The 27,196-nt window shown below is 54.2% G+C and overlaps 1 protein-coding gene across 3 annotated transcripts; it reads right to left on the bottom strand.

Moving 5' to 3' along the window:
- Positions 1-652: 652 nt before the first annotated feature.
- SEC16A (SEC16 homolog A, endoplasmic reticulum export factor) lies at positions 653-26,022 on the bottom strand. Of its 3 annotated transcripts, XM_020794798.3 has the most exons (32): positions 25,818-26,022; positions 19,126-22,903; positions 18,797-18,939; positions 18,448-18,536; positions 17,741-17,861; positions 16,973-17,171; positions 16,206-16,368; positions 15,828-15,970; positions 15,545-15,606; positions 14,914-15,052; positions 14,480-14,722; positions 14,261-14,358; positions 13,634-13,715; positions 12,793-12,910; positions 12,313-12,424; positions 11,778-11,883; positions 11,298-11,438; positions 10,819-10,932; positions 9,984-10,188; positions 9,567-9,797; positions 9,112-9,191; positions 8,761-8,808; positions 8,191-8,352; positions 7,988-8,065; positions 7,655-7,711; positions 6,956-7,067; positions 6,090-6,227; positions 5,729-5,817; positions 5,086-5,160; positions 4,104-4,163; positions 2,931-2,993; positions 653-2,255 (listed from the first exon to the last, which is right to left on the bottom strand). In XM_020794798.3, the coding sequence occupies exons 2-32, from the start codon at positions 22,828-22,830 to the stop codon at positions 2,187-2,189; spliced, it is 7,245 nt and encodes a 2,414-aa protein (XP_020650457.3). In that variant the 5' UTR covers positions 22,831-22,903; positions 25,818-26,022; the 3' UTR covers positions 653-2,186. The 3 variants fall into 3 exon arrangements, with proteins under 3 accessions (XP_020650457.3, XP_072840829.2, XP_072840831.2); XM_072984728.2 differs by lacking the exon at positions 4,104-4,163; XM_072984730.2 differs by lacking the exons at positions 4,104-4,163; positions 5,086-5,160.
- Between the last annotated feature and the right edge of the window lie 1,174 nt (positions 26,023-27,196).

Here is a 27,196-nt window from a genome sequence, read left to right as displayed (position 1 = left end):
AGGCGCCTTCCCAGGCGAGAGCCCTCCCGTCAGGTCGTGGGGCTTTTCTCTTTTTTGGGGGGGGGGGTGGGAGGAAACAATCCTCCTCCTCCTCCTCGGGAGACCCATGGACTCCCTCCTGCTCCGCCAAAGCTCGACCCCCCCCTCCAAGCAGGGGCTCCCCATCCTGATTCTTGGACTGCAACTCCCAGAAGGCCTGGCGGGCAGCAAAGGCTTCTGGGAGCTGTAGTCCAAGAACCAAGGGTGGGGAGCCCCCCCTCCTTGGGTGGCTTCCGAGGACCCTCCAAACGGACGCCTGGAGGATCATCTGGACCAAGCCGTCCAGAGAGCAAAGGGGTCCCAACCTTGAGAGACGCACCCAGGCGTCCTTGGACTGCAACTCCCAGAAGGCCCAGCCAGCACAGCGGGTGGCAAAGGCTCCTGGGAGTTGTAGTCCAAGAACTAACCCAAGGTGAGGACCCATCCCGCTGGCCTAAAAGGACGCCCCCCCCCCCCCGGCTTTGGGTTTGCAAGAGCCAAGCAGGGCTTCGGAGGGTGACTTGACGGCACAACCGCCACAATCTCTCCCCGGCACTGAGAGGCGTCCGTCCGTGTAGAGTTGCTGTTTCCCGCCCCCCCAATAACCACAAGCCAAGTAAAATGTGAAAAGTGCTCCAGAGCGCAAAATAATTTTATTTCAGAATGTACAGTGTCGATTCCAACGTTTCGGACCGGAGCGGCCCTCTGTGCGGGAGGGAGCCTTTTATGAACCGAAAAGCGGGCCGTCTGTCTACGCAGGAGGAAAGAGAGAGAGAGAGCATCGGAGACCCGGCGCGGCGTAAAGGGGGGAAATCCGGAAAGGCCATCCCGTCGTCCGGAAAAGTCCGGGGTCCTCGGCCGTGCATCGTCAGCAAATCCTCCGGATCGCCATCCCTTCGCCATCTATCTTAAGGCTTTCCAGATCTCAGAGAGGTGGGGGTTGACCCACAAAAAAAAATAATAATAAATGTTGAGAGTCCATATTAAGAAATCCAGCTGAACATGTTTTCTATCCATTAAGCAGTAACGGTGCCGAGACACCGAACTCGCTCTACCCACGGGAACTCGGTCCCAAATACGTCTTGGGTTGTTGCGTTGAAGTGGACGTTCACGTAACATACCTCGGGAGTCTTAAGAAACATCCCGAAGGAAAAGGAGAAGCGTTTCAGGTCTACGGCTGGACAGGCTTCCCGAATGCAAATCTAATTAAGTTGAAGTAAAAGGGGGGGGGTGGTGGTGGTGGCGATGGCTAACTAATGGACCTTGCAGCCATTTGGATCACAGAGGAGCCCCAAATAGTCGTCCACGCTGCACTTTTTAAGAGCTCAACTCCGCTTGGAGCCGTTAACGGCCTTAAATGCCGACTCTGTGACAGAGTTTTAAGAGAGAGAACGATCCGTATTGCACTTCATCGCCAGGAAGGGAGCCGCGCCGCCGGCTGTACAGAGTTTTTCTCGCGCGGACGATACAGCTCAACTTTACAAGGAGCCTAAACACAAGACTTACGTACAGATTCAAGAAAACCCCACGTCCACCTATAAACCTTAGATCACAAATCACAGTTTTCGCTTCCCTCCTGCCATTCATTATACATCTATCTGTTTATTTGGATGAGCTGTGATCTTCCTCCTCTTCCTCCTCCTCCAAGGAGGAGGGAAGGGAGCATTTAATACGTGAAAAGAAAAAAAATCCCAGCCAAGGATCTCCAAGGTTTCGAAGAAACGGTACAACCCAGCGGATGGTTTCGATGCATAAAAACGGTCCCGGTAAGGCCACGAATTGTAATGACAAAAATATGACTCATGTTCCCTACTTATGAGGAAATACCCCTTTCTTCAAGGAAGCGCGAATCGCCAAAGAGTATCCACATGGTCAACAAGAGAGGGGAAATGCCACCCTTCCTCTCCAATTCCCGGAGGAGAGTTCTCACTCCCTTGTGTTGATTTCTCTCTCTTTCTCTCTCTCTCTCTGAAGTTAAAACGCTCCAGCTGGCTTTTACCTAAAAGGGTGTATTTGGTAATTTATATAGGTCAGAGTCTCAGCAGAAAACCTGCGGGTATGGTTTGTCCTCCTTAGCGCGCGAGAGTGGACCAGTTCGTGTGCCGAGAGTCTTGAGGAAGTCCTTTTAAATCCACGTACGACAGCCCAGAACACAGAATTGCTGGAGGCTATTTTAAGGTGGGATATTTCCTCTGTCCGATTCTGCTGGGTCTCGAGCTTCCCGGCCCTGCAGCAGGCTGGAAAGACAACACAACATATTGAATCCAGTTTTTTAACCTATGCAACAAGAAATAAACAGCCCACAAACATGAAGAAAAAAAGAGACGATTTGGGGTTTTGCACAATTTAAATACATCACTGTACAGAAATGCTTATATCTGGCTATGTGTTTAATATGTAAGGAACTCCCTCAAATTTCCCATTGGTAAAAAAGGGGGTAAAACGAGATGGATAAGAGGCAGAGTTTATAACATATTAATAGACACCAAGGACCATCAAGATGTCCTTAAAATGTTATGGGAATATGATTCGGCAAAAGAAATACATACCGAGGTGGAGAAAAACATAGGATAAAAGAATATTAAAGTCTTCTATGTATTCACAAGGAAGAAGGGTTTGTTACATAAAAATATTTTCACTGATATATGCGGATATCTTACTGAGTGTGCATTTCTAGGTTTTTTTTCTTTTAAAATTTTCAGATTGTGGGTAAATGAAACCGTGGATAAGAATCCCGCAGATATGGGGGTCCTACTGTACTGTGTTTTCTTTCATTATGTTTTTTTTTAACATACCTTTAGTTTTAAAAATTAAAGCAATTTTAAAAAGTAAAAACAGGGATAAAAAGGAATCTCACTCTTTCAAGGGGAGTTACAAGCAAATGTAAAGAATAAACAGTCCCCCCACCTTACCTGTGTAAACTGAGAAGGGTTATAAAACTGGACCACACCTGCCAGAGGTCCTCCCGAAGGTGACTGAAAACAGAGAGATTTTTCCATTAGTGGAGGAGACATAATCTTTTCTCCTCTAGACTGACTGGCATATTGGACAGGACACACGACAATGCCGGTGCCCCCCCCCCCCAAAATCAGGATGCAGGAGACGGCTGTGCCACAAGAACAATCCACGTGTCCCTAGCCACTGAGGAAACTGTATATCCACAGGACCCACGGCAGCCGTGACACAGGGGGGTGACCAGATCGAGGCACATGCAGCATCCTGAAAAAGGGATCCTTCGCGGCAGGCAAGTGGGTGGGGGCAGGCATGCAAAAGGAGAGCAAGAAGGTTAGCTAGCCCGGTTAATCAGCCTCGTGCCTCGCTCCGGAGCCTGCTGGGGTGAGAATCCAGGGCACCCCGGCAGCCCGCGAACCGGGAAGCAAACAAAGATGAAGCTCTTCCTTGACGTAGAATAATCCTAGAATAACCAAGTCGGAAGGGGGCCTCGAAGGCCATCCAGTCCAACCCCCTGGTCAGGGCAGGAATACAGACCCAAGCAGATCGGAACGAGGGTGGTCCACGTTTCTCCAGCATTTGAGCGCTCACTGCCTCCCGAGATCATGGATTCCCTTGTCATTCTGCTCTAAGTTTTTTTTCCTGATATTCAACCTAAACCTGGCTTCCGGTTTGAGACCCCAATTCCATGCTAAGCCCAAAACACGGCCTGGCCTTCCGCACGGACTCTGGGGATCATGCAGGGAGCTAAAGCCGCTCTCTGCATCCGTGCTGCGAATCCGGGTTCAGCAGCTTCCAAAACAGCTCACCCTTTACAGCCTCTCTTTTTTCGAGTCTGACGCCATGTCCCAACTCTGAGACTTTGGCACCAAGTCCTGAGCCCCGAGGCCTAAGTCTTGAGTTAAAAACAAGCTTTTCCCCCCCCCCAGAAGAAAAGCTCCATTAAATGCCTTTCTCTGAAGGCCAGAAGGAAAACTTCATCTTCCAGTGTGTCAAGTTAGCTCCGCAAAAATGAGAGTGGGAGAAAAGGTGAAGTGAGGATGACAAACGAATGAAGAAACGGAAACTAAAATAAGGAAGACGAGTAAGAGGAGAGCAGCCACTGGTGAGCGAGAACAGCCAGCCAAATGTACCTGATTAAAATGCTGGCTGACTTCACGTGATAATGAACTCATTGAGCTAGAGCGCGAAAGCTACAAAACAGCAAAACAAACAAACAAAAAACACAGACAAAAAAAAGGAATCAAAAGGCGTCATGCAGGCCGCTGGTTCAAGCTCTCAGTTACCCTATTTCACTTTTAAAAAAGGAAAAGAAAAAAGGTGCTTTCCAGCGTCGAGGGTTAAATGGTATGAATTACACAATGCAAGTTATAAACACCTACGATGCAGCTACAGGCAACGCCTGCATACAATTTGTAAGAGTTTAGTAGTTTCATGGAGTTTAACATGATAAATCAAATTCAGGCACTGAGCAACGCGCCCCCCCCATGCTAAAAAAACAACAAAAATTACAGTTGGGCCCCTGTATCCGTGGCAGATTGGTTGATCAAGCCCCCCCTGAGGATACTGAAAACTGCAGGTAATAGCAAATGCTTTACATAGCGTGGTAAAAGAAAAAGAAAAACCCCAGAAAAAAACACTATTTTCATCATGTATTATCAAAACCGGCCACTAGAAGGAGCCAGAGACTATGCTATGTATTCCAACAAGAACACCTAGCGTGGTCTCTGGTTCCCTCTAGCGGCCAGTTCTGGTAAGTGCATTCTGAAATATATGTATTTCTAGGTTATTTTCCCCCCCAAATATTTTTAATATTTTCAGACCGCAGGTAAGTGAAACTGTGGGCACTGATCCCGTGGATACAGGGGGTCCTACTGCATTTGGTATGATTAGGAAGGATCCGTTAAGGCGTGCGCACAAAGGCGCATTTACATGGTAAGTCTTGTGGCTGCAAAATAATAAAAGTACCTCTAGTAACGCTCCACCCTATCCATTAAATGTATGCATTCGGTTCTGATTTGGGAGAAACCCTCAACTCCCCACCGCCTGCCTCCCGGCCTTTGGGATATTCGACCGGAGGTCCTGAGCACCGTGGCCCCGGCAAGGGAGACCTACCTCTCCAGAGCGAGAGCCCTCCGGTTGGAATGGAGGGAGCTCAGGGCCGGGCGGAAAGGCGGCGGAATTTAAGTACTGAAGAAAAGGAGCAAAGCAGCAGGTTAGACAGGAGATAAAAACCACCGAGCAGGACCAAAGATTCAAGGAAGCAATTAAAACAAAGCATCAAACGGGGCATCGAAATGAGAGAATGGTGTTTCTTTTTTTGGTGTGTGGGAGGCCAAGCGTTACAATTTCCATTAGATTAAAAAAATACTCTATGGTGGGAATACTATGGTAGTATTTCCAGGGCGTATTGACCAGAATGGGCCACTAAAGGGAGCCAGAGACTACGCAACGGATAGCGTTCCGAGACTTCCGAGTTTTCCAGCATCCACAGGAGGGCTGGGAATTGACAACCCGTGGATATTCTGCTCCTACTGTATGTGCACCACATCCATCTTCTTTCCCATCCTTTTCCCTGCCGACATCCACTCCCTCCTCGCCACTGACAATTCAGCATTAAAAAAAAAAAAAAGCAAGCAAGGCCTTTCCGTCCAACGTTATCGCTGTTCGGCGGACATGGAGCTGCGACCGTTTGCAGGCAAGGCTCTTCGGCCTTTCCCACCTCTGTGAGGAAGAAGCACGGCTCGCTCCAGCTTACCGGGCGTTCTGCGGCCACGTCTGGGTCCGGTTCGCTTCCCGGCGGCCCCGGCTCTTCCGCCACGCTGCCCTCCAGAGGCTGCGGCTCTCCTGCCACGGGAAAAGAAACCTCACACATTCGGCCACGCTGGCATTGCACCTTTTCCTAAGAGGAAGACCTCTTAAAGACCCAGGCAGACTCCCTTACTCCTCGGGTTGTGGCGCAACTTCACCGGGAGGGGTGGGGTTTCTGGATTCCGTGGACCACAAATCCCATGATTCCCCATTCAAGAAAGAAAAAAATCCCACAGTGGTAATTACTTAGAAATGACTACTTTTCCCTACTTTTCTATCTCTCCTCCTCCTCCTCCTGCTCGACTCACCTGGATTTGGTACAAACAGGTTCGCCGGGATGGGCATTGGTGCCAGAGGGGCAAAGAGCTCGGAGGGCGCCGGGGCAGCCCCAGGAGATTTGGCCCTGCTTGGATTCAGGATGTCGACGTATCGGGCTTTGGTTCCCGCTGGAAAGAGACGAGCAGCAGACAGGAGGGTCCGGCTGGGGCGCTGGCTTCCGACCCGCCTGGTGCTGAGCACCAGGGAAGGACGAGCCGCTCCAGGGCCACAGTCCAGATGTCAAAACACACCCCACCCAGCCGGGCCCCTCAAGCTCTCGGGAGGGGGGGCTCAAAGGACAGAAGGGAAGACAGCTGGACGCTGGCACGGGGCAGCCATGCCTCTGGCCCAGGGCCTCTGGCGAGAAGCCTGGCCAGCCACAGGGAAACCACAAAGCTTGGAATCCAACGTCGGAACAGAACCACTGAATCCTAGAATCGTGGAGTCGGAAGGGACCCCGTAAGGCCATCAGGTCCAACCCCTTGCCCAGGGCAGGAATCCCAAGGGTTGATCATCCCTTGATCCTCCTGGTGGTCTTCCTCTGAACCTGCTCCAGTTTTGTCATCATCCTTCTTAAAGTGCAAATGTCCAGAACTGGACACAGGACTCGAGAGGAGGCCTCACCAGAACAGAAAGGGACTAGCGGGACTGAGGGCGTTTTAAGACTGTACTTCTTGCACCCCCAAATCGCCTTGGGCTTTTGAGCAGCCACGTCGCACTGCGGGCTGCTCTCCCAGCTTTGGAGCTTACAACCAGCCCCAGATCCTTCTCGCTTGTCGTATTGCTGAGCCAAGTTATTCCGCCCCCCCCCCCCCCCGCAAGAGGCTTCGAGGGCCTCTCAAAACGGTGCGGATACCTGCTCTCCGAGAGAACATGTTGACGGAAGAGTTCGGGGGGCCTCCCGGACCAGAAGGTGCTGCCTGGGGAACTTGAGGGAAGCCCGAGGGAGGCGGTGGCGGTGGCTTGGTCTGGAAAGGAAGAAGGCCGGGTTGGGGTTGGGGTCGGGTCTCTAGCCTTTCCCGACAGCCCAGCTACGGCTACCTGGAGAGGAACGTCCTGGCAGGGATAGCCGTGATCCCTCTACTCTCCCCCCCTCCACCACCCGCCTCTGCTCTGTGGAAGAGCTTCAGAAAAAGGAGACAGGAGGAGTGAGACCAGCAAGGGTTCAGAGGCGAAAGGGGGAAAGACAGCTTTTCGCCGGGTCTTAGGAAGGGAGGTGTGAAAAGGCGTTTGAGAATCCTTTAGTTCAACTACAGTAGGACTGCCGTATCCACGAGGAAATCGATGCCAAGCCTCCCACCGTCACCGAGGAGGCTGAGAAACCCTGATTATAGCAAACGCTATCCATAGCACCGCTCCTGGCTCCTGCTCATGGCCAGTCTTGGGAAGTTCATTGTTAAAAAACATATATTCGGCTGGATTTTTATTTTAATATTTTTAGACTGTGAATAACTGAACCAGCAGATACTGATCCGGTGGATCAAGGGGGTTCTGCCGTACGGTTTTATTGCTTGACCGCAGGAAAGGAAAAGGACGAGCTCAATAGGCCACTGACCTCTTCTTCTGGCTCATCCAGGTTGACCCATCGCTGTTTCTTCTCATCCCAAACAATCTGGAAAGAGACACCCGTTTCGGGTTACGAAAGGACCCAGCTATGAAGAAGACGGGGATGCAGAGGGCGGCCAAGCCCAAGGGCGGAGTGAAATTTACGGCTTTTCTCTTTCTTTTTTTTTAACAAGCAGAGGTCCATTCTGACCCTCTGCGGTGTTTGAAATCTGGGTTCAACCTTGGGGGTGGGTGGGGGGCAGCTGGCGAGAACAGAGTGTGGCCGCTCAGGCCCCTGGCCCCCAAAGAAATGGTGCCAAAAAAAGGGGGGGGAACCACTTACGGATTTGTTCTTATCGTCCGGGAGGTGAGCCTCGTTCCTGCCTTTCCCCATCAGCCAGCCGAACCACGTCGCACCGCTCTGAAAAAAGAAGAAAAACAAGACTTGGGGTTTTTATATTTCGTCCCCCTCCCATCCCTCGGATGCCGCTCCTTGAGGGTTTGCAAGGCCATGCTTCGGCTGAAGGGCGGCCAGATCCGACCTACTTTCCGTGGCGCCGGTTCCTTCCGGGACTCTTTTTTGGATTCCTTCCCTTCCGGAATGGAGGGCGGAGGCGGAGAAGGCTGCTTGGCGGCCGAGTTCTGCCTCTCGCGTCCCACGGAGTGCACCGAGGACTCCGAGGTGGTTCGCGACCGCTGGCCGAAGCCCTGTCGGGAGAAGCACAAGCGCAACCCGATTCACTCTTGAGGGACGACGGGCTCCGGCGACGCAGGACAGGGCAGGACGGGGAGACAGGACGCGGTGGACAAAAGAGGGGGAAAGCGACAATAGGAACCATGGTATCCGCGGGGGGATCAGTTCCAAGCCCCTCCGGATCGGGATGCCGAAAAACAGGGAAGTATGGAATGGGATACATTGCCTGGTCTGTGGCTCCCTCTACAGCCAAGTTCTGGTAAATCCACTCTGGAAATAAGACTTCAATATGTATTTCTAGGTTTGTTTCTTTTTTAATTTAGTACTTTCAAGGCAGCAGGGTAAGTGAATCAGTGGACACTGATCCCACGGATTGGAGAGTCGTGCGGTAAAAGAAGAGACCTGATGAGACCGAGTCGTACCATGTGGCCTGAAGACTGGGAGGTAGATCTGGATCGCCGGCCCGGGCCCTGGAGAGACGGACACAAAGCCAGCTTTTGAGCGAAGCGGGAGAGCCGACGTCTCGAGAGGAGGACGGGGCGAGACCCACACGGCGCCTTTTCTGCAGCAGGCTGGGCCGGTTGCCAGGGAGCCCTCCCGCTTGGTCATGTGCAGGTGAAGGAGATTGTTACTCCCCAGCAGAGGCAAAGGGCCTGATTCCCGGCAGAGGGAAGAGAAGGGAGCCTTCAAACAGGCTTGTAGCCCCCCCCCCCCCAGGGGCCAGGTCCGGCCACCCTCCGCGCCTCTAGGAGCAAAAGAAGACGGGACGTCACCATGCTTGCCATCTTGGCATAGAAGTCCTCCTCTCTGGGTTCGGGCTTCCAAACGTGAGACTCTGGAGGGGCCCCTTGTGCTGCCGAGACAGGGAAGGAAGAGAGCATGAGAAAATGCCCCGGCCTTCTCACCGGGGGGGGGGGGAGAGGGAGAACTGACTCTGCAGGAAGCCCACGGATGAACGGCACCAAGGGAGAAGTCATTGTGAAACTCACAGAAAGCTGCCCAGTCCCCCGGGCCAGGCCTGCAACCAAGATGTGTTCCAGCACCTCACCAACCCGCAAAGCTTACAGAAAAGCCAACAACAGGATTCAGGCCAAGAGATCAAATCTGGGCAGGTAGGCGGGAGGACCTTCAGGGTCCCCCCCTCCCCAACGGCTCTCCTGGGCTCGGCCCCGCCGAGGAAAGCCACCCAACCCCTCTGCTGCCGCCCGCCTGCCTCCCTATAGCACACCTGCTTCCTGGCTGACCCCTGACTCCTGGGGCTGAAGGTCGCCGAAGGTCAGAGGGGGTGGCGGGCCCGCCGGCGGGACTGGCACCCCAGGGTAGATGGGTCCTGGGAAGCCGGGGGCCGGCCCTACACCAGCAGGCGCCGCCGGGTAGAAAGGAACGGCGTTGGACGAGGCCTCTGGTTGGGAAGAGGCAGCCACTGCCGACGAGGAACCGTCCAGGATGATTGGAGGAGCTACAGAGAGGAGGAAGCAAACAAACAAGATGCCATACAGCCCTTAATAGAAAATAAATAAACCTCTCTCTCTCTCTCTCTCTCTCTCTCTCCCCAGCAGCAACTTGGGAAAAACAGGCTCGGTGGCCGAGACTTGCTTCTCCCTGCCCCGATGCTCTCCCCAAGGACGCCGGGCGGGACACCCACCTGAAGGCATCAGGCGGACCCCCTGCATGGCATGGGTCACGCCAGGCAGCAAAGAGGCCAGGAGGGGGTTCTCGGAGCCCGCGTTCGCCTCCTGGCTGCTTCCCATTCCCTCACTTTGGCTCACACGGTCCAGCTCCGAGCTCGGCGTGCTGCAGGCGTACTGCTGGGGCGTAGACCTCCCTGGTGCGTAAGCCAGAGACCCCTCCTGCCGTGAGAAAAAAGGGGCAGATGAGGGAGACACGACTCGAGAATTCCTTAGATGTTGTCACTTCTGATCACCCCGGCAAAACCTCAAACCCTCCGTCCGGGCCGCAAAACGGAAAGGGGCCCAGATCAGTAACAGATGCAGTTCCAAACCTCCCTCCGGCCGATGCCTAAAACTGCAGATGATAGCAAAGACTATTTATAGCACAGGAAAAGGAAAGGAAAAAAACCCCAGACACACCCAGAAATACATATTTTCACAATGTATTTACCAAAACCGGCCACTAGAAGGAGCTAGAGACCATGCTGTGGATTCCAACAACAGGGATATATAGTGTGATCTCCAGCTCTCTCTAGTGGCCAGTTTTGGTAAATACACTGCGAAAGTATGTACAGTATTTCTCCTTTTTTTCTTTTAATATTTTAAATATTTTCAAAACACAGCTAAATGAAACCAAGGATATTTTTTTAAAAAATCTGGATTATTTTCTTTACATATGTATAGCGTTTGTTATTATCTGCGGTTTTCAGCATGCACAGAGGGTGCCTTGGCACTAAACCCCCAAGGAGACGGGAGCCCTCAACAAACAAAATGAGCACGGTCGGTGGCTGAAGCGTGTGGCACACTCACCTGGATCTGTCCATCTAAGTGTCGAAGCTGTACTAACCAGTCAGGCTCAATAAATAATTCCTGCTCTGGTTTCTCTTTTATCTGAGGGTCAAAGAGCCGTAACCGAGCGGAAACCTGTGAACAGAAGGGAGTGGTAAGAGAAAAGAAAGACACAGAAGGTTCCAGAACTGTTATGCTAACCCTCATCAACTGTTCCTGTTAGAACAGACGGAGAAGAATAGGTAATTCGAACGGGCTTTTAAACCAATGAGTCATTGGGATTACACGAGGGCCGATTCATACAACGTTCCAGTCACTCAGCAATTCTGCTGATGCTCAGAACCGGATTCAGCCTTGGGACCTTATAAAGGGGGAGCATAGTGGGTGGTATCGGCTGAGAAAGTTCCGACACAGAAGGTGGTGGTGGTAGTAAATCAGCTGTCCTCAACAGCTGAAGAAAAGTTTAAGGAGCCCAGCGAACATTTGAGAACGTGCCCTACCTGGATCACCTGGCCGATTAGCACGGGGGAATAATAATAGGGATTTTTGAGGATGGCTTTGGAAATCACTTCACAGTAATGAAACGCCTGGGCTGCGAGCCCCATCTCGGCGAGTCGACAGGCGTAGACGAACTTGAAAACCTGCAGGATTCAGGAAGATTCAAAGCTGGGGTGGTGGTTTTTGAGCATCACCCCATAAAAGCTGCAGCCCTGCAACGGGCTAAATGTTGCTCACGGGTCACAGCAGAGCCCTAGAATCACAGAACCACGGAGTTGGAGAAAACCACTGTTCCCTCTTTCCTACCTAAACCAAGGGAGTTGAGCTACAAATTCAAGCACACGGCTCCCAAATGCAGCCAGAAACCTCGGGTTGTGTTGCACCCCTGAAGCCCGTTCGAGGGCAACGGCCCTCGGAAATGGACCGCGAGCCCAGAGCGGTTCAAAAAGGCCCGAGCGAAGTAAGAAGAGGGAGACCCGAACCTGGAAATTGGGCAGACAGCATGGCTGAGTCCCCAGCGACTGTGCGTATTCGTAGGCTTCGGTCCTCCGAATGGCTTCGTTGGTGGCAAACTTCAAAAAGGGCAAGCTAAGGAAAGAGAAGGGGAACGTGCCGCCAGAGCGACACATCTAAATTTTTGCAAACTTGGTCAGCAGTATCCATTATGTGGGGGCAATTTTGATGCGGGTGATGTGCTACGTAGAGGGGAGAAAGGTAGGATTAGACAAAATCCTAGCCTACATTTTTCAAGATAGCTCCCCAGCAAGTTTTATTATTACAGTAGGACCCATGTATCCGCAGGATCAGTATCTATGGTTTCACTTATCTGCAGTGTGAAAATATTAAACAGAACCCCCCCTAGAAATATGTTATGTTCACAATATATTTAACATAACTAGCCACTAGAGGGAGGCAGAGACCCTGCTATGTGTAGATTGCATGATCTCTGGCTCCCTCTAGTGGCTAGTTATGGTAATACACGGAGAGAATACTCGCAGGCAATCCGTCTCCCCTCACCTGTGGTTGGAACCAATCAGCACCAATTTGGCGGTTTTCTTTGTGTACACGCCGAACCCAACCTGAGCCATCAAGTAGCAGAAGTGAGCAGCGTCCAGGAGACCTTTTGAAGCTGTAAGAAACCCCCCCGAAAAACAAGGAATGGGGGAGACCTGAAAATAAAATGTCTGCCTCTTTAAAGCTCCCGCCTGTAGGGGGAATGTAATCCACCTGTCCCATGAAATGGCATTCTGGGCATCGCCTCTCAAGCGTCTTCCAGGCACGCTGCCCGACTGGGATTCCTTATTTGCTGCCCTGAAAATCCACTCCTGCTTCAAAAGAGCAGGAGCCTTTTGAGGAACCAGGGCGCACGTCGCCTACATCCCTGCAGTCAACGAACGAGGCCCTTTGAATAAATCCAAGGTGGGAGGGAGAGGCAGAAGGGGACCCTTTCCCAAAGGAAGGCCGCCCCCCTTTCCCGGAGTGGCCTCGGTGGGTTACCAAGCGTGTCGCCCATGGTGACGATCGTCCTCGACTCCACATCCATGTTGTTCGTCAAGTTGGACAAGACCATCGCGAGGTGGGGTCGCCAGTCGCCCCATTTCTCGTCTCCGCAGCACTACAGGAAGAAGGAGAAAACAGAAATCTTGGGGGGGAAGAAGAACTTTAAATACATCTTCCATGACAGCCCGGTCGAATATGTTTAATAACGATCAATTGAAACAGGAAGAAAAAAGGGAGAATCCTTAGGGCAACCATAACAAGGTGAATTTTCACAAAGAATTGGAAAAATAAGAACTGGCTTAATACGGAAGAATGGCATAAAGACGCACGGCACGTGGCTATTAATGATAAATCAGCTTGCAAAATTAAGATAAAGAACAGGAGTATAGAATATTAACGACTTTAAAGAATCGATGTATTTTTGGAGAGGAATGGGGCAATACAATACGTAAAATAAATTAGAAAATCAGGTAAATCATTCCAAGACATCTGTTGTAATTGTGTTGTGCTTTTTTTTTCTTATTACTTTCTTATTATTTGGGGGTGAATCTGTTAGTTATGTTTTGTTTATTTCTTGTTATATTATTGAAACCCAACAAATGTTACAATTTTTTAAAGCACCAGAAAAAATAAGAGAAAAACCAGTATTGTTAAAAGGGGGAAGGATCAAAAGGAGTGAGAAACAGAAATCTTAGGGTCGCTGGAGGACACGAAATCACCCCTTGCCCTGTGGACTGGCCGCAGAAGACATTCCATCTTGGGTACCCCACAAAAAAGGGACCCCCTAATCCGAGCCAACAGAGGATGCCTCTGACGGCCGCTGCCTCTCGGGACTCACTGTGGAGGCTGCCGGCATTCTCCCCGACATCAGCTGGTAAACCGTCTGCAAGGGATCGTTGATTGGGAGGCTGTTGGCAAATCTGGAGGGGGAAAAACAAACACAGACAGAATGGTCCTGAAGGTCAAGAAGGAACCTGTCCCGATCAGGAAGAACTCAGTAGCATCCTCGCTACAGACAGAAACGTTTACAGACTTTCAAGGGACAAGATGCACAAGATAAATAAAATACAGGTAGGCGGTTTTGTACAGCAAGACCCCTATATCTGTGGGGGATCAGTTCCAAACCCCCCCACTGCAGATGCTGAAAAACGCAGATTATAGCAAACGCTACTACAATAGTAAATACTATGCATAGCATGGTCTCTGGCTCCCTCTTGTGCCGAGTTCTGGTAATGCCATCACAGGAATGTAGCAAATACTATACACAGCATGGTCTCTGGCTCCCTCTAGTGACTGGTTCTGGTGATGATCTCTTTAGAAATATAAATTTCTGGGATTTTTCCTTTTAATATTTTCAGACTGTGGATGAGTGAATCAGTGGGTATTGAGCCCATGGATAAGGGAGTCCTCCTGTGTATAGGTCAATTAGGAATGTGTTGAAGAAAGACACACCGAGAGGTCTTACCTGGTCATGACTCTGGCGTGAGTCCGGTTGTCCATCTTACTAGCCAGCAACAAGGCATGGCCCCAGAGGCCGTGCTTCATGGCCGACTCCAAAGCATCCTGTGGAAACCGGGAAGACGGGCATGAATCCCTCTTGAGGGGCCTTTGACGAAGGCGACCTGCCTCCCTTCTGGGCCGCGATCCGAGCGTGCGATGCCAGAAAGCCCGCCCCGGCGCTCACCTTCTTGCGGCCGTAGAGCAGGAGCTCCCGGAACCGCTCCGTCTCCCTCTCGAGGCTGTCAATGGTGGTGATGAGGCTGTCGGTCAGGAAAGACAGCTGAGCTTCGCCGGACTCTTCCTCCGCCTGCTCCAGAGCCTCGTTGGTGAAATCGATCAAATTGGCTTCGTTGGGCGACTTCCCGGGGAGCCAGACCGTTTTATGATCTCGGAGCAGGAGCTCGGCCAGATCCGTCCCGACCACAGTCTGGAAACAAAACAAACATTCACGCATTAAAAAAAAAAAGAGGATTGGTCTGGGACGCCGTACCTCATAAGCTGGCCTGGGGAAAGAACTGGTTGGAATTAAGAGGGAGCTGGAAGAACTGGTCCGTGGGAGACCAGAAGGGCCCTTGCAAAGGCTGGAGGCTGAGCAGAAGACCCTGGACACCAACTTACCCCATTCTGCCGGCAGAGTAGAACCACAAAGTCCCACAGGAGCCGGGCAGACTCCTTGTCGAGCAGAGTTTCGTCCTGAAAGCACCGTGTGGCTCTTTTCTGGGCAAAATTGATGACATCCACTTTGTGGGTGTCGTCTCTATAAAAAAAAGGGGGTGGGAGGGAAAAGAGGGCTGCAGTGAGACCGGGAATGAGCATGCAAGCCCTCAGCCAGCGTGCCTGCGAGAGGCAAGCAGGGCGCAGGACCACCGAGGGGCAGGCAAAGGTTTTTTGGCCACGTGCGGAGAAAGCTGGGTTGCTCCTTTAAGGCAGGAGATGGGGTTCGCCCGCTTCCCTTCCTGAGCTTCGGTATTTCATGTTTTACTCCATCACAGCCGTGAAGTACTACATGTCACCGTGGAAAAACATGTAGGAAAAGCAAGACAACGTTGCACCCCTGTAAACCCAGCCCAACTAATGTAGTCAGAAATGGTGGCCACGTTCCTCCCTTCTTTTACCGCTGCGAGGTGGCGAAAAGGCAACGTGCGAGGCTGGCACAGAACGGAAAGCAGACAAGAGCCCAGGAGACGCGTGTTTGAGACGGCACGGACAAGCATCAATAATGCCAAAATTGTGACCCTGGAAAACCTACTTGGTAAGAGGGCCGGGGAAGGCTCTCATCTCCTCCTGTTCCAGCGAATGCTGCATGATCATCTACGGGGGAAAGCCAAAAGGGAGAATCACACCCTTGATCTGCACCGACTCTTATTCCTAAAGCAAGGGCCTTCAGAGACGCTGCCCATTCATTCTCTGTCGCTACACTCAAAGCTCTTGACGTTTACTCTCACCCACACAGACAGTGTGGCGGTTGCGGTAGCAGGAAGGGTGGGATGGGGGACGGGCCCCGGGGTGTGGGGGTCCTTCTCCTCACTTACCTCCATGCTATGGATCTCCACCAAAGCTGGCTGTCCCTCCGAGGGGAGGTTGGGAAGCGCCTTGACCAGGTAGCCCCCAGGACCAAACCTTGCACAGATGTGGGGCACCGAGAACTTCTCTGGGGTCAGCGGCCTGGAGGGGACTGTGGCAGGGAAGCCAAGAGAGGGACACGTTAACCACCGAGAGAGAGAGACCACGCAAAGGACAGCACCCCACACTTCTGCTTTTTTCGGCATCTGCTGGGGAGGGACCCTTGGATCCCCCCCCCCCAAGATACTACGATCATACTGTATGTAACTTTTGAAAGAAGACTCTTTGCTCTCAAATTCCTCTCCCCCCCAAAAAAAAACCTGACACAGCCCCGTTTTCGGCAGTACCTTGTTCCATAGTGGACCAAGCCGTTTGGGCCGAATGGTTATAATCGGCCAACGATGGTGGGTTCATATAGTGAGGGTAATAATCTGCGTGGAGCGAGGCAGCTGGGTGTTCGCCGTCGTAGGCGGCAGCTGTCAGGTCATGATTGCTTCTATACAACTGGCTCTGGAACACACACGCACACGCACACAGAGAGGCATTTGTCGTAACAAATCAAACAGTAGCAGCAGCAGAAAAGACGGCACACACAAAACTTGAACGGTGAACTTGGGTTGAAGGACAGCTGTCCGTGGCAACTTGGGGGTCAGTTCAGCCACGGTCACCTCAGAACAGAAGCAAACTTAAGAGAAAAAGGAAAGAAAGGCGCCGGATGTCACACCCTCGTGCTGTTCACCAGGCGAACGGGCCCAAGAGTAGACACCACTGCTGTGTGACAGAAAATCACAACTCAAAAACCCTTTGCCGAAACATCCCCCAATTTGGCACAGAGCAGGGTGCCCCTTTCTGCTACATCTGTGCCGAGTTCGGTGCTGATCCGAGGTCCAGTTTTACAGGGATCATTTTTTGTCTGGGGCACCCCTGTATTTTGTGATGGGTCTTTCAGACCCATCTTTTCTGGCCCTAAGCGCGTAACACATGAATGGCTGCAGAACCTGACGGTATGCCACAGGTGTTCCACCTGTTCATCTCTGCAGCAGCGCCTTGACACCCCCAGGCCCATCGCCCCCGGCCACCGAGGGGGGGGGGAGACTCTCCAAGGCGATGTTACCTGCTGAGACCGGGAGCTGAAGCTGCTCTGCCGGCTGTGGACGCTCCGGGAGCTGTGGAGGCTGTGGCCTGAGTGCTCGCTGTGGACGCTGCGCCGGTCAAACTCATCCCCATAAGGGTCCCGGCGAGGCTCCAGGTCTTCGTCAAAGCTGCCCGCAAAGCGAGGGTCGTATCGCCAGTGATCTTCGTACCGGTCGTGGCTGGACGATGGGCAAAAAAAAACCCCACAAGACATTGTCAGCTGTGATGGAACCTCAACCTTTCCCCGCGCTTCCATTTTTTTGCTTGTGCACCCAAGGCGCAGCTACGACTCAACATGCCAGATTTCACACAGCCTTCAAAACCAAAGCTATCCCAGTAGCCAAGAATCAGGAAGTTTTAATTTTCCAAAAACCCACCAAAAAAATAAATAAAAATAAACCCTGGATACTGACATCATCAGCCTTACACGGCAGAAGTTAAAGTAACAGGATATCACCGTCTTCCATCTTTTCAATAAGTTAAGCCTCTTCCTTGTCCTTGCTTTTTTAAAATGAGCAAAGAAATGCATGGAAGGTTCCACCGTGTAGAAAACTGCAATGCAAACGTTTTCTTTCCAGCTTTTGATTTCTACTGTTTTAGGAGGACTTCTACATCTGTGCAAAGGGCCAGTGAATCCCTCGGCCCATTTAATACCTCCCTCCTGGGGAATCCGATGCTTCAAGAAAGATTACTAAACCCAAGCTGTCAAAACAGTTTGCATCCTTTAAACTCTCCAATGTTCACGAACCTGTTTCCGTAGGGATACGCCTCCCTCTTTGGGTACGAACGCTGCTCCGTGTCATACCAGTAGTGCTGGTCGTACGCTCTGAGGTCCCGATACCGGGGATCATACGCTGACGGATAGCGGTCTTGAAATAAGAAGGGGGGGGGGGAAAGAGGTGGTCAGCCTAAAAACTCTGCACGCAGGGATATGGCAAACCACCTGCCTCTCCATCAGGTACAGACTACCAGCTATAATTCTATAGCTTCAATCCCATGAAAGGGTTCCTGGCTCTCTTGACGTGGCCCGGTAAACACAGAAGACTGGAAACCAAGCCCTCGGAGGAGGAACGACGGAAAGAACTGGGCAGGCTTAGCCTTGAGAAAAGAAGACTCAGGGAGAGAGAGGAGAGCCCTTTTCAAAGACTTGAAAGGTGGTCCTACAGAGGAGGGGCAGGATCTGTCCTCCATCATCCCAGAGTGCAGGACGCATCATTAAGGGCAACAGGAAGCCAGCGTTTAGGCTGAATCCTGTCTACCAAGCCGAGGCACCAAATCCTACTGTAATGATCTCCTACGGCAATGAAAAAACAGATCTACGAACTCCGAAGAGCTCGTTCAATATGTCTGCATCTACAGAAAGGGGAGCGAGACAAATATTTCGTGTGGTCAATTATTAGACGGATCAGCAATTCCAAAGACAGGTTCGGCGGAAGACCTCAGAGCGGGCCGTACCTCCGTAATCGTAGGCAGTGGCATAATAATCAGCATAGTAGTCGCTCCATCCACTTTTGGCGTTATAATAATCCTCAGGATACCCCGGTCTGGAAAAAAGGAGAAATGGCAGGGCTTTGTTTTGTTTTGAAGACGCCGGCAAACCCACCACGGAAAGGGGACGCCCAGCATGCCAGCCCTGCCGCGAAGGATTTCCAACACAAATTCTATGTGACTAGCCGGAAGAGCGCCTTGCACTTCGGGAAGTGATTCGAAGACGCTCTGGGGGACCAGGGGTGGCTCAAAGGGCCTTGTCAGAGGAACTCCTGCCGCCTTGCAGAGACGGCCCCCTCCCCGGACAGCTGCTCACCTGGACGGGGGTCGGTCGGAGGTGTGGCTAGCTCTGGAACTGGGGCGCTCGGGTTCCACGTACTGGTAACTGCTAGGTTCCCCGTAGGCTGCGGTGCCGCCGTATGGCCGGTAGGAAGGGTCGTAACGGCTATACACGTCCTCCTAGGGGCGAGACGGGCTCAGCAGCAAGGGAGAGAAACCTCGGCCTTCCCAAACCGCAGGGGCTTCCCCGCCCCCCCAGTCCAGGATTCCTAGGATACAGGCCAACTGCCCGCCTTCCCCCGCCCCTCTGCTAGAGAGAATCCCCGCTCTTTCAATGAAGGAGGGGAGGAAAGGAGGAAGGCCTACCTGGTAGTAAAGATGGGCCGTGCGAGGATCCACTGGAGGATAGGGTGGAGGATAGCCAGCGGGATAGGCGTCGTAAGGGTGTCTGTAGTAGTAATACGGGTTCGGTGGCCCTGCGAAGGCATTCTGGGGGGTCTGGGGAGGTGGGGGCTGCTGCTGATCCGGCTGCGAAGGGGGCTGCGGCGGATGACTCGGGCCGCCCGCTACCGAGGCGGAAGGCAGTCCGGACGGAGTGGAAGCAGGCGGAGGCTGGCCCAATGAACCCTGCTGAGGATCAGGGGGAGACCGAGCAGGATTTGCCGGGGGCAGGGCTGAGCTCCCTTCTGGGGGGCCGGCGGGGCCAGGTCTGTGTCCCAGTGGTGGGGCTGAGCTGCCCCCAGGAGGCCCCTGGGGGTTCAAGGGAGGGTCCGCCCCCTGGGAGGCTGACGCGGCCGGCGTCGGCTTCCTCTGCAGAGGGAGGGTTCTGTCGGACGGCGCCGGCGGCTGCGTGTCTTTCGTGACCTGTTGGTAGAAACGCTTCTGATGAGCGTCTAGCTCTGCTTGGCCGATCGGGCCGGGTGGCTGAGGCATCGACTGGCTACTAGCCAGCAACGGATTGTGGCCCTGAGGCCCGCTCTCCGCGCCGCTCTGCTCCACACTCTTGGCGACCGTATAATCCACCGGTTGGGAAAACTCTTGGCTGGTCAGACTGTTCTTAGAGCGACCAGGGTGGCTGTTATTAGCCACTCCGGCCGGCCCTCCAGGCCCCAGCGCCACCCTTGGGTTACCAGGGGCGCCCACCCCCGTCCCGGGCTTGCTCCCAAATTCAGGAGGCAGTCCTGCTTCTGAAGGAGCAGAGGTCTGCTTTTCTGCAGCCAGGTTGAGCGGGAGGTGAGAGGCGGGCTGCCTGATGAGCAAACCGGCAGGCGAATGCATGGCAATTTCAGGAGCGCCGAGAGGCTCCTGCAAAGAGTTAGAATCTGACAAGCCAGCCGAGGCGTGAAGCACGGATCCCGGCGGCCCCGTCAGGAAGATCCCGCTTTCCCCCGAAGCATGGCTGCTACTCAGTCCGCTCGGCATGGGCCTTTTGCTCCCTGCGGGGTCTTTCGCTAAAGGGCTGTTTTCGTTCTTGCTCAGCTGATGCCCGAGAGAGAAATTCACCAGCTGGTTCAAGCCGCCGCCCTGGTTCGGCTGGGCCAGCACGACCGGCGGGTTCTGCAGGGCCTCGGTCGGCGGGGAGGAGAGGAGGCTGGCGTAACCCGAACTCGCCTGGGAGCGAAGGGCCTCCTCGTCCCCCATTTTGGGGGGGTTCTCCAGGTTTTCCGAAGCGACGTGGCCGGCCTGAGGGGCCAGGACGGAGCGCGGCGGGAAGCGCTGCTGTCCAGGCGGCCCGCTCTCCGGAGGCTGGACCACCTGGACCACCGGCTTGGCCGGGACGTACACGGCCGGGGCGGCCGGGGCGAGCAGGACGTTGCCGCCAAAATTGGGCAGCTCGTTGTGAGCCCAGAGGGTCGTGGCCGGGCTCTCGCATTTCTTCACCGCTCCCTGGACCCGAGCCGAGGGTCTCCTCTCGGAGGACGACTGCACGCTGTCTGTGGCGCCGGAGCTGCTGATGGGCTGTGGCACCCCTCCAGGGTTACCGGCGGCCATCAGAGGCTGAGCTTGGAAGGGGAGAAGAGTTTCCAAGTTGTCGGGGGGCTGTTCCAGATTCCCTGGGGACGCCACGGGCACGGCGGGGCTCTTCTTGCTACTCCTTTGGCTTGGGGGGTTCTCCCTCAGTTCGGCCACCATCTTAGCCTGGTCCGTCTCGAGGGGTTTGGGGCCCGACCCCTGGGACCGCACCGGCTCGAACGAACTGTTGGCGCTGGTCTGAAAGACCCCCATGGGTTTGGGGGGGCTGGGGGTGGGGGCCTGGGAGAGGAGGCCACGGTAACTCCGGCTGGGGTTGTGCTCCCCGGCGTCCCCCCCTAAAGGCGAGGAGTCGATCTGCTGAAAGAAGGGGGTGGAGGAGGAGGAGGGCTCCTCCTCCTCCTCCTCCTCGGGCTTCCCGCTTTCTTGCTGGATGAAAGTGCCCGGCTCCTGGGGCCGGCTGGCGCAGGAGAGGCTTCGGTGGCTCAAGTTGCTGTAGCTGGAAGAGACGCTGTCGGGACGGACGGGCTGCAGGAGCAAGGCGTCGGGGGCTTCTAGATTTGGTCCTCCTTCCATGTTGCTCCTCCCCAGGCTGCTCTTTGGAAGGGAGGGTCCCAACAGCAAGGCGTACCGGCTCGAATCGGACGCGGCCCCCGGGGAGGGGTGGCTCTGGGCCGGGGGCTCGCTCGGCAGAACCTCCTGGTTCTGAACGTACTCCTGATTTTCCACGTTCTCGTACAGCGGGGCTCCAGGGCCAACGGCTTCGGCTTTTCCTTCTCTGGAGAAGGCGGTGGGGTCGCCGGGCTGGACGTTTGCCGTTCGGAAGGAAGGCGGGGCCTCGCCTTCCTTCTGCAGGGCCTCCGTCGCTGGCGCGGCGTAAGGCTGCGCCGAGGCAAAAGCGGCCACCGGGATCTGGTGACTACTGTGCAGTGGCTGGTAATAGGTGTGCCCCATCGTCGGCTGGGAAGCCTCAAAATCCGCTTTGCCGTCCTGGTTTCTTCTCTCTGACGAAAGGATCTCTTCGTTCTCTGCCTCCTCCCCTTTGAAAAACATCGATACGGTCCCCGGATCGGTGTCGGCCGGGCAAGGCTCGCCGGCGGCTTCCAAGCGGCCTCGAGGCTGGCCTGGAGGGGCGCTTTCCTGAGAGGAGGGATGGAGGGGGGTCGGGGTCGTTTCCAAGGGCTGCAAATAGAAGTGTTCCTGAGGAAGCTGACCCAGCCAAGGACTGGAACCTCCGGGGTTCTGCCAAGGGGCCCCCTGGGCAGACGACACGCTGGGGGCGTCGCTGACCCCCGACGGCGCCTCTGCAGCGCCCTGGGCAGCCGCAGGACGCTGCGCGGGACTCGGATAAGGATCCAGAGGAGGACCGGCCTGGGGAATCCCAACGGTCGTCGGAGGAACAGTGTAAGCGGCGTTCTGAGGTGGCGGCTCTGGGTAGGGCAAGTATGAATGACCCTGGGGGGGCAGGCTCCCGTGGGGCCCCATCCACTGGGGCACAGCAGGCTGGAAAGACAACGCCGACGGGGCCAAACTAGGGTGGGTGGGGCTCCAGCCGACATTCTGCTCGCTCGGGGGTCTCTCGGGCGGAGAAGCCGAACCCTGGTGTCCGCGAACCGAATTCTCGCGTGCGCCCGAAGAGTCAAACGGTCCCGCAGGGTGGCCGAGGCCCTGCTCTGCTCCGGGACGTGCCTCCGCCCTGTCTGCCACGTGGGCGGGAAATGACGCGGCCGTCCTTGAAAACGCGCTGCTGGCTCCAGGCTGAGAGCTCAGAGGAGGCCAAGGAGAGTTCAGTCCATGAGGGTTGTCCCCAGAGAAAGGTGGAGGCGGCTGGCCCGCAGCGGGTGGAGGAAAGGCTGCCGGGGGGAAACCTGGCATGACCAGCGGGTCTCCTTTGGCTGCGTTGCCTGAAGGGGAGCCTCGCGGCGGCTGCACGCCAAAGGCAAAAGGGTCTGTCACAGGTCGTACCAGCCCCGGGGTGGCGCCCGCCGGAGGGTTCGCCCGCCTGCTCAAAGGGCTGCTGCGCCAGTACATATTCCGTGAGGCCGCTAACGGAGGGGGGCCCCCTGCCCCGGGAGGGACGGCTTGCGGTGGAGGCTGCATCGCCCGCGTCTCGCCGGCTCTCGTGTAGGACTCTCACAAACACAGCACACGGACAGGACTGTCTTCGAACACGCTGGAAAAGGCAGAGCAGGGGCAAAGGGTTAGAGCCATCGCCAGAGGCATGAAATACACACAGCCAGAAATATCACAACGTACGCTTGACCAATGGCGTTCTGACATAAAATCCCCACTTCTCAAAGATCAATACCTTTCGTATAGCACGACCCTCGTCTCTGCGGGATCCTGAAAAATGGCAGCTCAAGCGAAGGATGTGCCGTTTGCATTGTCAGATTCCAGTTCTCAGAACTCATCAAGAAATAACCCAGGCAGGAATGTGGGATTTCCAGGCCTTTCTCTTTCACTCGCCTGGAACAGGGCCTATTCCTCCCCGGTTGTGGCATTCTAGGCCGTCGTTTCCTGCCACTCATGCTTCCGGGAGGAAGTTACTGCAATGCTCTCCAATGTTTCCTGTACAGCTTAAATGGAATGAGGATTGGGACGCCCTGGAGGAGGAAATGAAGGCCCAGAATGCCGCAGCCCTTACTGCTCCCGGAGCCTACAGAACAGCCTGCCACTGGAGGCCAGGCTGGCCCCATTTTGGATGTCCTTCCACAAGCAAGCCAAGACCTTTCTCTTCAGGCAATGAGTGGCAGGCTGCCCAGGAGGACTTTTTTTAAAGAGAGCAGCCTATTTATTGAAAAATATGTTTACACCGCCTTTCTCCTTAAAAGGACCCAAGCCTATTCCAGCCCCCGAGACCCAAACTGATTCCAGTCAGAGTGGGTTCCTCCTCTGCCTGGCTGTGTGGCAAGATGTGAGTGGAGGAAGTCGGGAAGCACCGGATTTCAAAGCACCCGTGGCTTTGGGCCTTGGTCCAGCTTCCTTAAAAAGTGAACAAAAGCAAGGCTCTTATCAGTTGCTCACGTCAGAAGGGCTGGAAAGCGTTCACGCTTGAACAGCCCTGCCTCCCTCTAATGGGGGAGCATATAAAAGATAATGAGGCAGACAGACAGACAGACAAAACTCCTTAAAATCCTCTGCCTCCGCTCACAAGGAAGAGCTGAGTACCAATTTCAACAACCCCAACGCAAAGCTGCCAAAGCTCAAATAAAATTTAAAGTTGTCCAAGACTGCAACCGCCATGTTGTGCCATGTAACACGTCTGGCACAACCATTGCCTCAAGTCCACTAACGGTTTCATGAGCTTCAGGTCTGCGATCCAGAAACACGCAGCAACCATTATAACCACCACACTTTATTATTATTCAAAAATACCAGCCACAGTCCATCAAAATTATAAAAGCACAGACTGGTATTACATAACATACACAAATTTTTAACTAAAAACCTAAGCATCTGTTAAATATCAGCGCGGTAGGTATGCTGTTCCTAATATTGCTGCGTTTTTTTGTAGCTCTGATGGCGTGATCTCTGAGATCTGCAACCGCTTATGATACTACATGAAATGTCCTGATATGGTTCCCAAAGCCCCGATGACTATGGGGACCCCTCAGGTACGTTTCATCTACAAGCAAGATGTTTTCATGGCCAGGTCTCTGTATGTTGTTGCTGCGGTTGCTTTTTATAATAATAATAATAATATATTTATTTATTCTATTTATATCCCACCTATAATAATAACAGTAACAACAATATTTTTTATAGTAATAAGTGACATAAAAGAAATAAAACACAACAGAATGCAATACATTTAAACTGCATGTTCATAACATCTATTTTAAAAAAAACATTCAAGCGGGAGGCATTTGGAGGTTCTGCAAGTCAAAGTCCCAAATATCTTGCAAGCCGAAGGAGCCTGAACTCTGCCCTCATCCTGACACCTGCCCTCCACCCTCAAGGGGTGCGATCCGGTTCTCAGCACATCAGGTCTCTCTGCCCAGAAGCCTCGTGCGCGGCCACGAGTCGCAGTATGGACTCTGGACAGGGCAACCCGTCCGGGCCCGAAAGCCGAGCCAAGAGCTCACTTTTTGTTTATCTACCTACGAAATCCATCTCACCGAGAGATACCAGAGCAGAACATGTCGACACGGACCGAGGAAGGCAAGCGGACCCAAATCGGGTCGGTGCTCAGCCCCTCCAGCCGTTTTTGGCACTGGTTTTATCTACCCTTCTTAACATAACCCCCATTTCGTCCTCTTTTTTAAAAAACCCATATCCTTACATATACCTGTTTTTAGCTTTCAAGGACCAGCTTTTTGAAGGAGGTCAGCCGCTCCCCCCCCACCTCGGGTCCCTTTTTTTAAAGGAGAAAGGCGGGGGAAGGGAATACAAACATGAGACAGACGGACAGATCATTTCGTGAATTCCGTTGTATGGGTATACTGTGTATATACTTACAACGACTATAAATTATTATTATAAATAGATGACGGGATTAATCCAGGGAGGCTGCTTTGTCTGCAGATCCTTCCTCTTCTTAACTTCTAAAGGCAATATTTAAAAGCAGGCAAGGTGTGTTTTCTTCCCCAGCAGGAAGCGAGGCCCCCCCCCTTCTTCTCACCCCCACCTTCTGCTCCAAAGTTGGGGAATCTTATTTTGTGTGTGTGTGAAAATAGACTCGAGGTTCTCTTCCTCCCAGGGAGACCTTCTCCACAGAGGGAGGGGTGTGTGTGTGTGTGTGTGTGTGTCTCTCCCAGGGATGGCCTGCCTTTGCAGCCTGGGGGGTGTGGGTGTCCTTTTGTGCCCCCCCCAGAGCACCCCAAGGGCCCAGCTTTGCATCCCAGGGTGGGGGGGCCCTCTCCCCCCTCCTCTGTTCCCCCCCCCTCAAATTCACCCCCCCTCCCTGAAGGACCTCCCCCTCCCCATCTCCTCTTCCCCCCCCTCCTCCTCCACAGGAGGCCCTCCAGCCCTTTGGGGCGCCCACAGAGGTAGACTGCCCCTGCCCGGGGAGGCTCCACCGCCCAGCCCCCTCCCCTCCGGGGCCTTCCTTCCTCTCTCCTGCAAGCAAAGGGGGTTTTTCTCCTCACCTGCTCCGTCCCCGGAGGGACCCCCCTTCCTCAGCTCCGGCCAGCGGCGGCGGCGGCGGCGACGCCTCCCTTTCCCCTCAAAACAGACCCTCTCGCTCCGGCCGTTCCTGTCCCCGCGGCCGCCATCTTGGAACATCCGGGTCCCCGGCAGCAGCAGCAGCAGCAACGCCGACGTGTCCCCTTCCGCCCCGTGCGTCTGACGCCATCGCGCCGCTGGCCCCGCCCTCCCTTGGGCGGAGCGAGGGCGCCCTTGCCTAGACTGAGGAAAATTTGTATAGACGGGTACATAGAGGCCAACTCCCGGGTTCCAGCCGCGGCTTCCTCTTTCCGCTTGGGCGGTCAAGCGTTCGACGCCGGTTCGATCCCCGCCCGCGGCCCCGTTGGAAAGACTCCAAAACCCAGAATTCCTCAGGGGGATTCTGGGAGTTATAGTCCGGAAAAGGAACTGCTCCGAGCTTTGCCCACCTCCATAAAGGGGCACTGAGGCCTTCCACTCTGTCCCCCAGGTGCCCCAAGGCTTCTTGTGGTTTATTCTGGGCTTGATGGTCTTGTGCTTGGTCTGCATGGATTGCAGGGGTCCCTTACACTGCTGTCAAAAGCACCCCCCCCGAACCATGACAGCCCCAATAATGAGTGACCTCCAAAAGGTCCCTGGCCCTGGGAGTCTCATCTTCCGGCACTATCTCTCCTTCCGTTTAGCCCTGTCCCAGCCACCTAGTCGCCTCCGATTCATGGCGGCCTCAAGAATGAGCCAAGAATGCAACCAGACGGTCCCATCCTCCGCTGCCCTGCAAACTCAACCCCGTGGCTTCCTCTAAGGGAGTCAGTCGGTCTCCTGCCTGGCTGTCCTCTTTGCCTGCTGCCCTCCCGCCTTTCCCAGCAAAGCTCCCTTAGGGTGGCTACCAGTCGGTTCCGATGTGACAGCCCAGAAGACGCACGTGCAGGGTGGCTGAGAGATTCCCAGGGTGGTGCAGGAGGGCAGAGAGAGAGATGGGGCAGGCCCCTTCTAGGAGGCGAGTTCAACTCTTGGCTCCTTTTTTGGGGGGGGGGGCAGCTGTGTGCCTTTTCTCTCCCCCTCTTCGTGGGCTGGGGGGGGGGAAACACAGTTCCATGGGAGTGGAAAGCTGGGGTCTGGTCCACGAGGCAGGACTCTGCAGGGGGGTTGGTCTAGATGGCCTTCGAGGCCCCACCCGAGTCCCTGATTTGATGCCGCTTGCCAAAGGCCAGCCAACCACGGTGGGATCATCTGCCAGGAGAGCCACCGAGGAAGCTGGATTCCCCGATTTCTGGTCCTGCAGCCGGAAATCTAGCTCATCAAGGTGTCCAGCCAGAACTCTTAAGCAAGTTTACGAAGCGTCAACGTGCAGCCGGGCTTCCTC

The sequence above is a fragment of the Pogona vitticeps genome, chromosome ZW-PAR (genome assembly GCF_051106095.1).
Source record: "Pogona vitticeps strain Pit_001003342236 chromosome ZW-PAR, PviZW2.1, whole genome shotgun sequence".
In the NCBI taxonomy this organism is placed as follows: Eukaryota; Metazoa; Chordata; class Lepidosauria; order Squamata; family Agamidae; genus Pogona; species Pogona vitticeps.
Note: the sequence above shows the minus strand (reverse complement) of the source record. Positions and strands in the feature narration are given on the sequence as shown.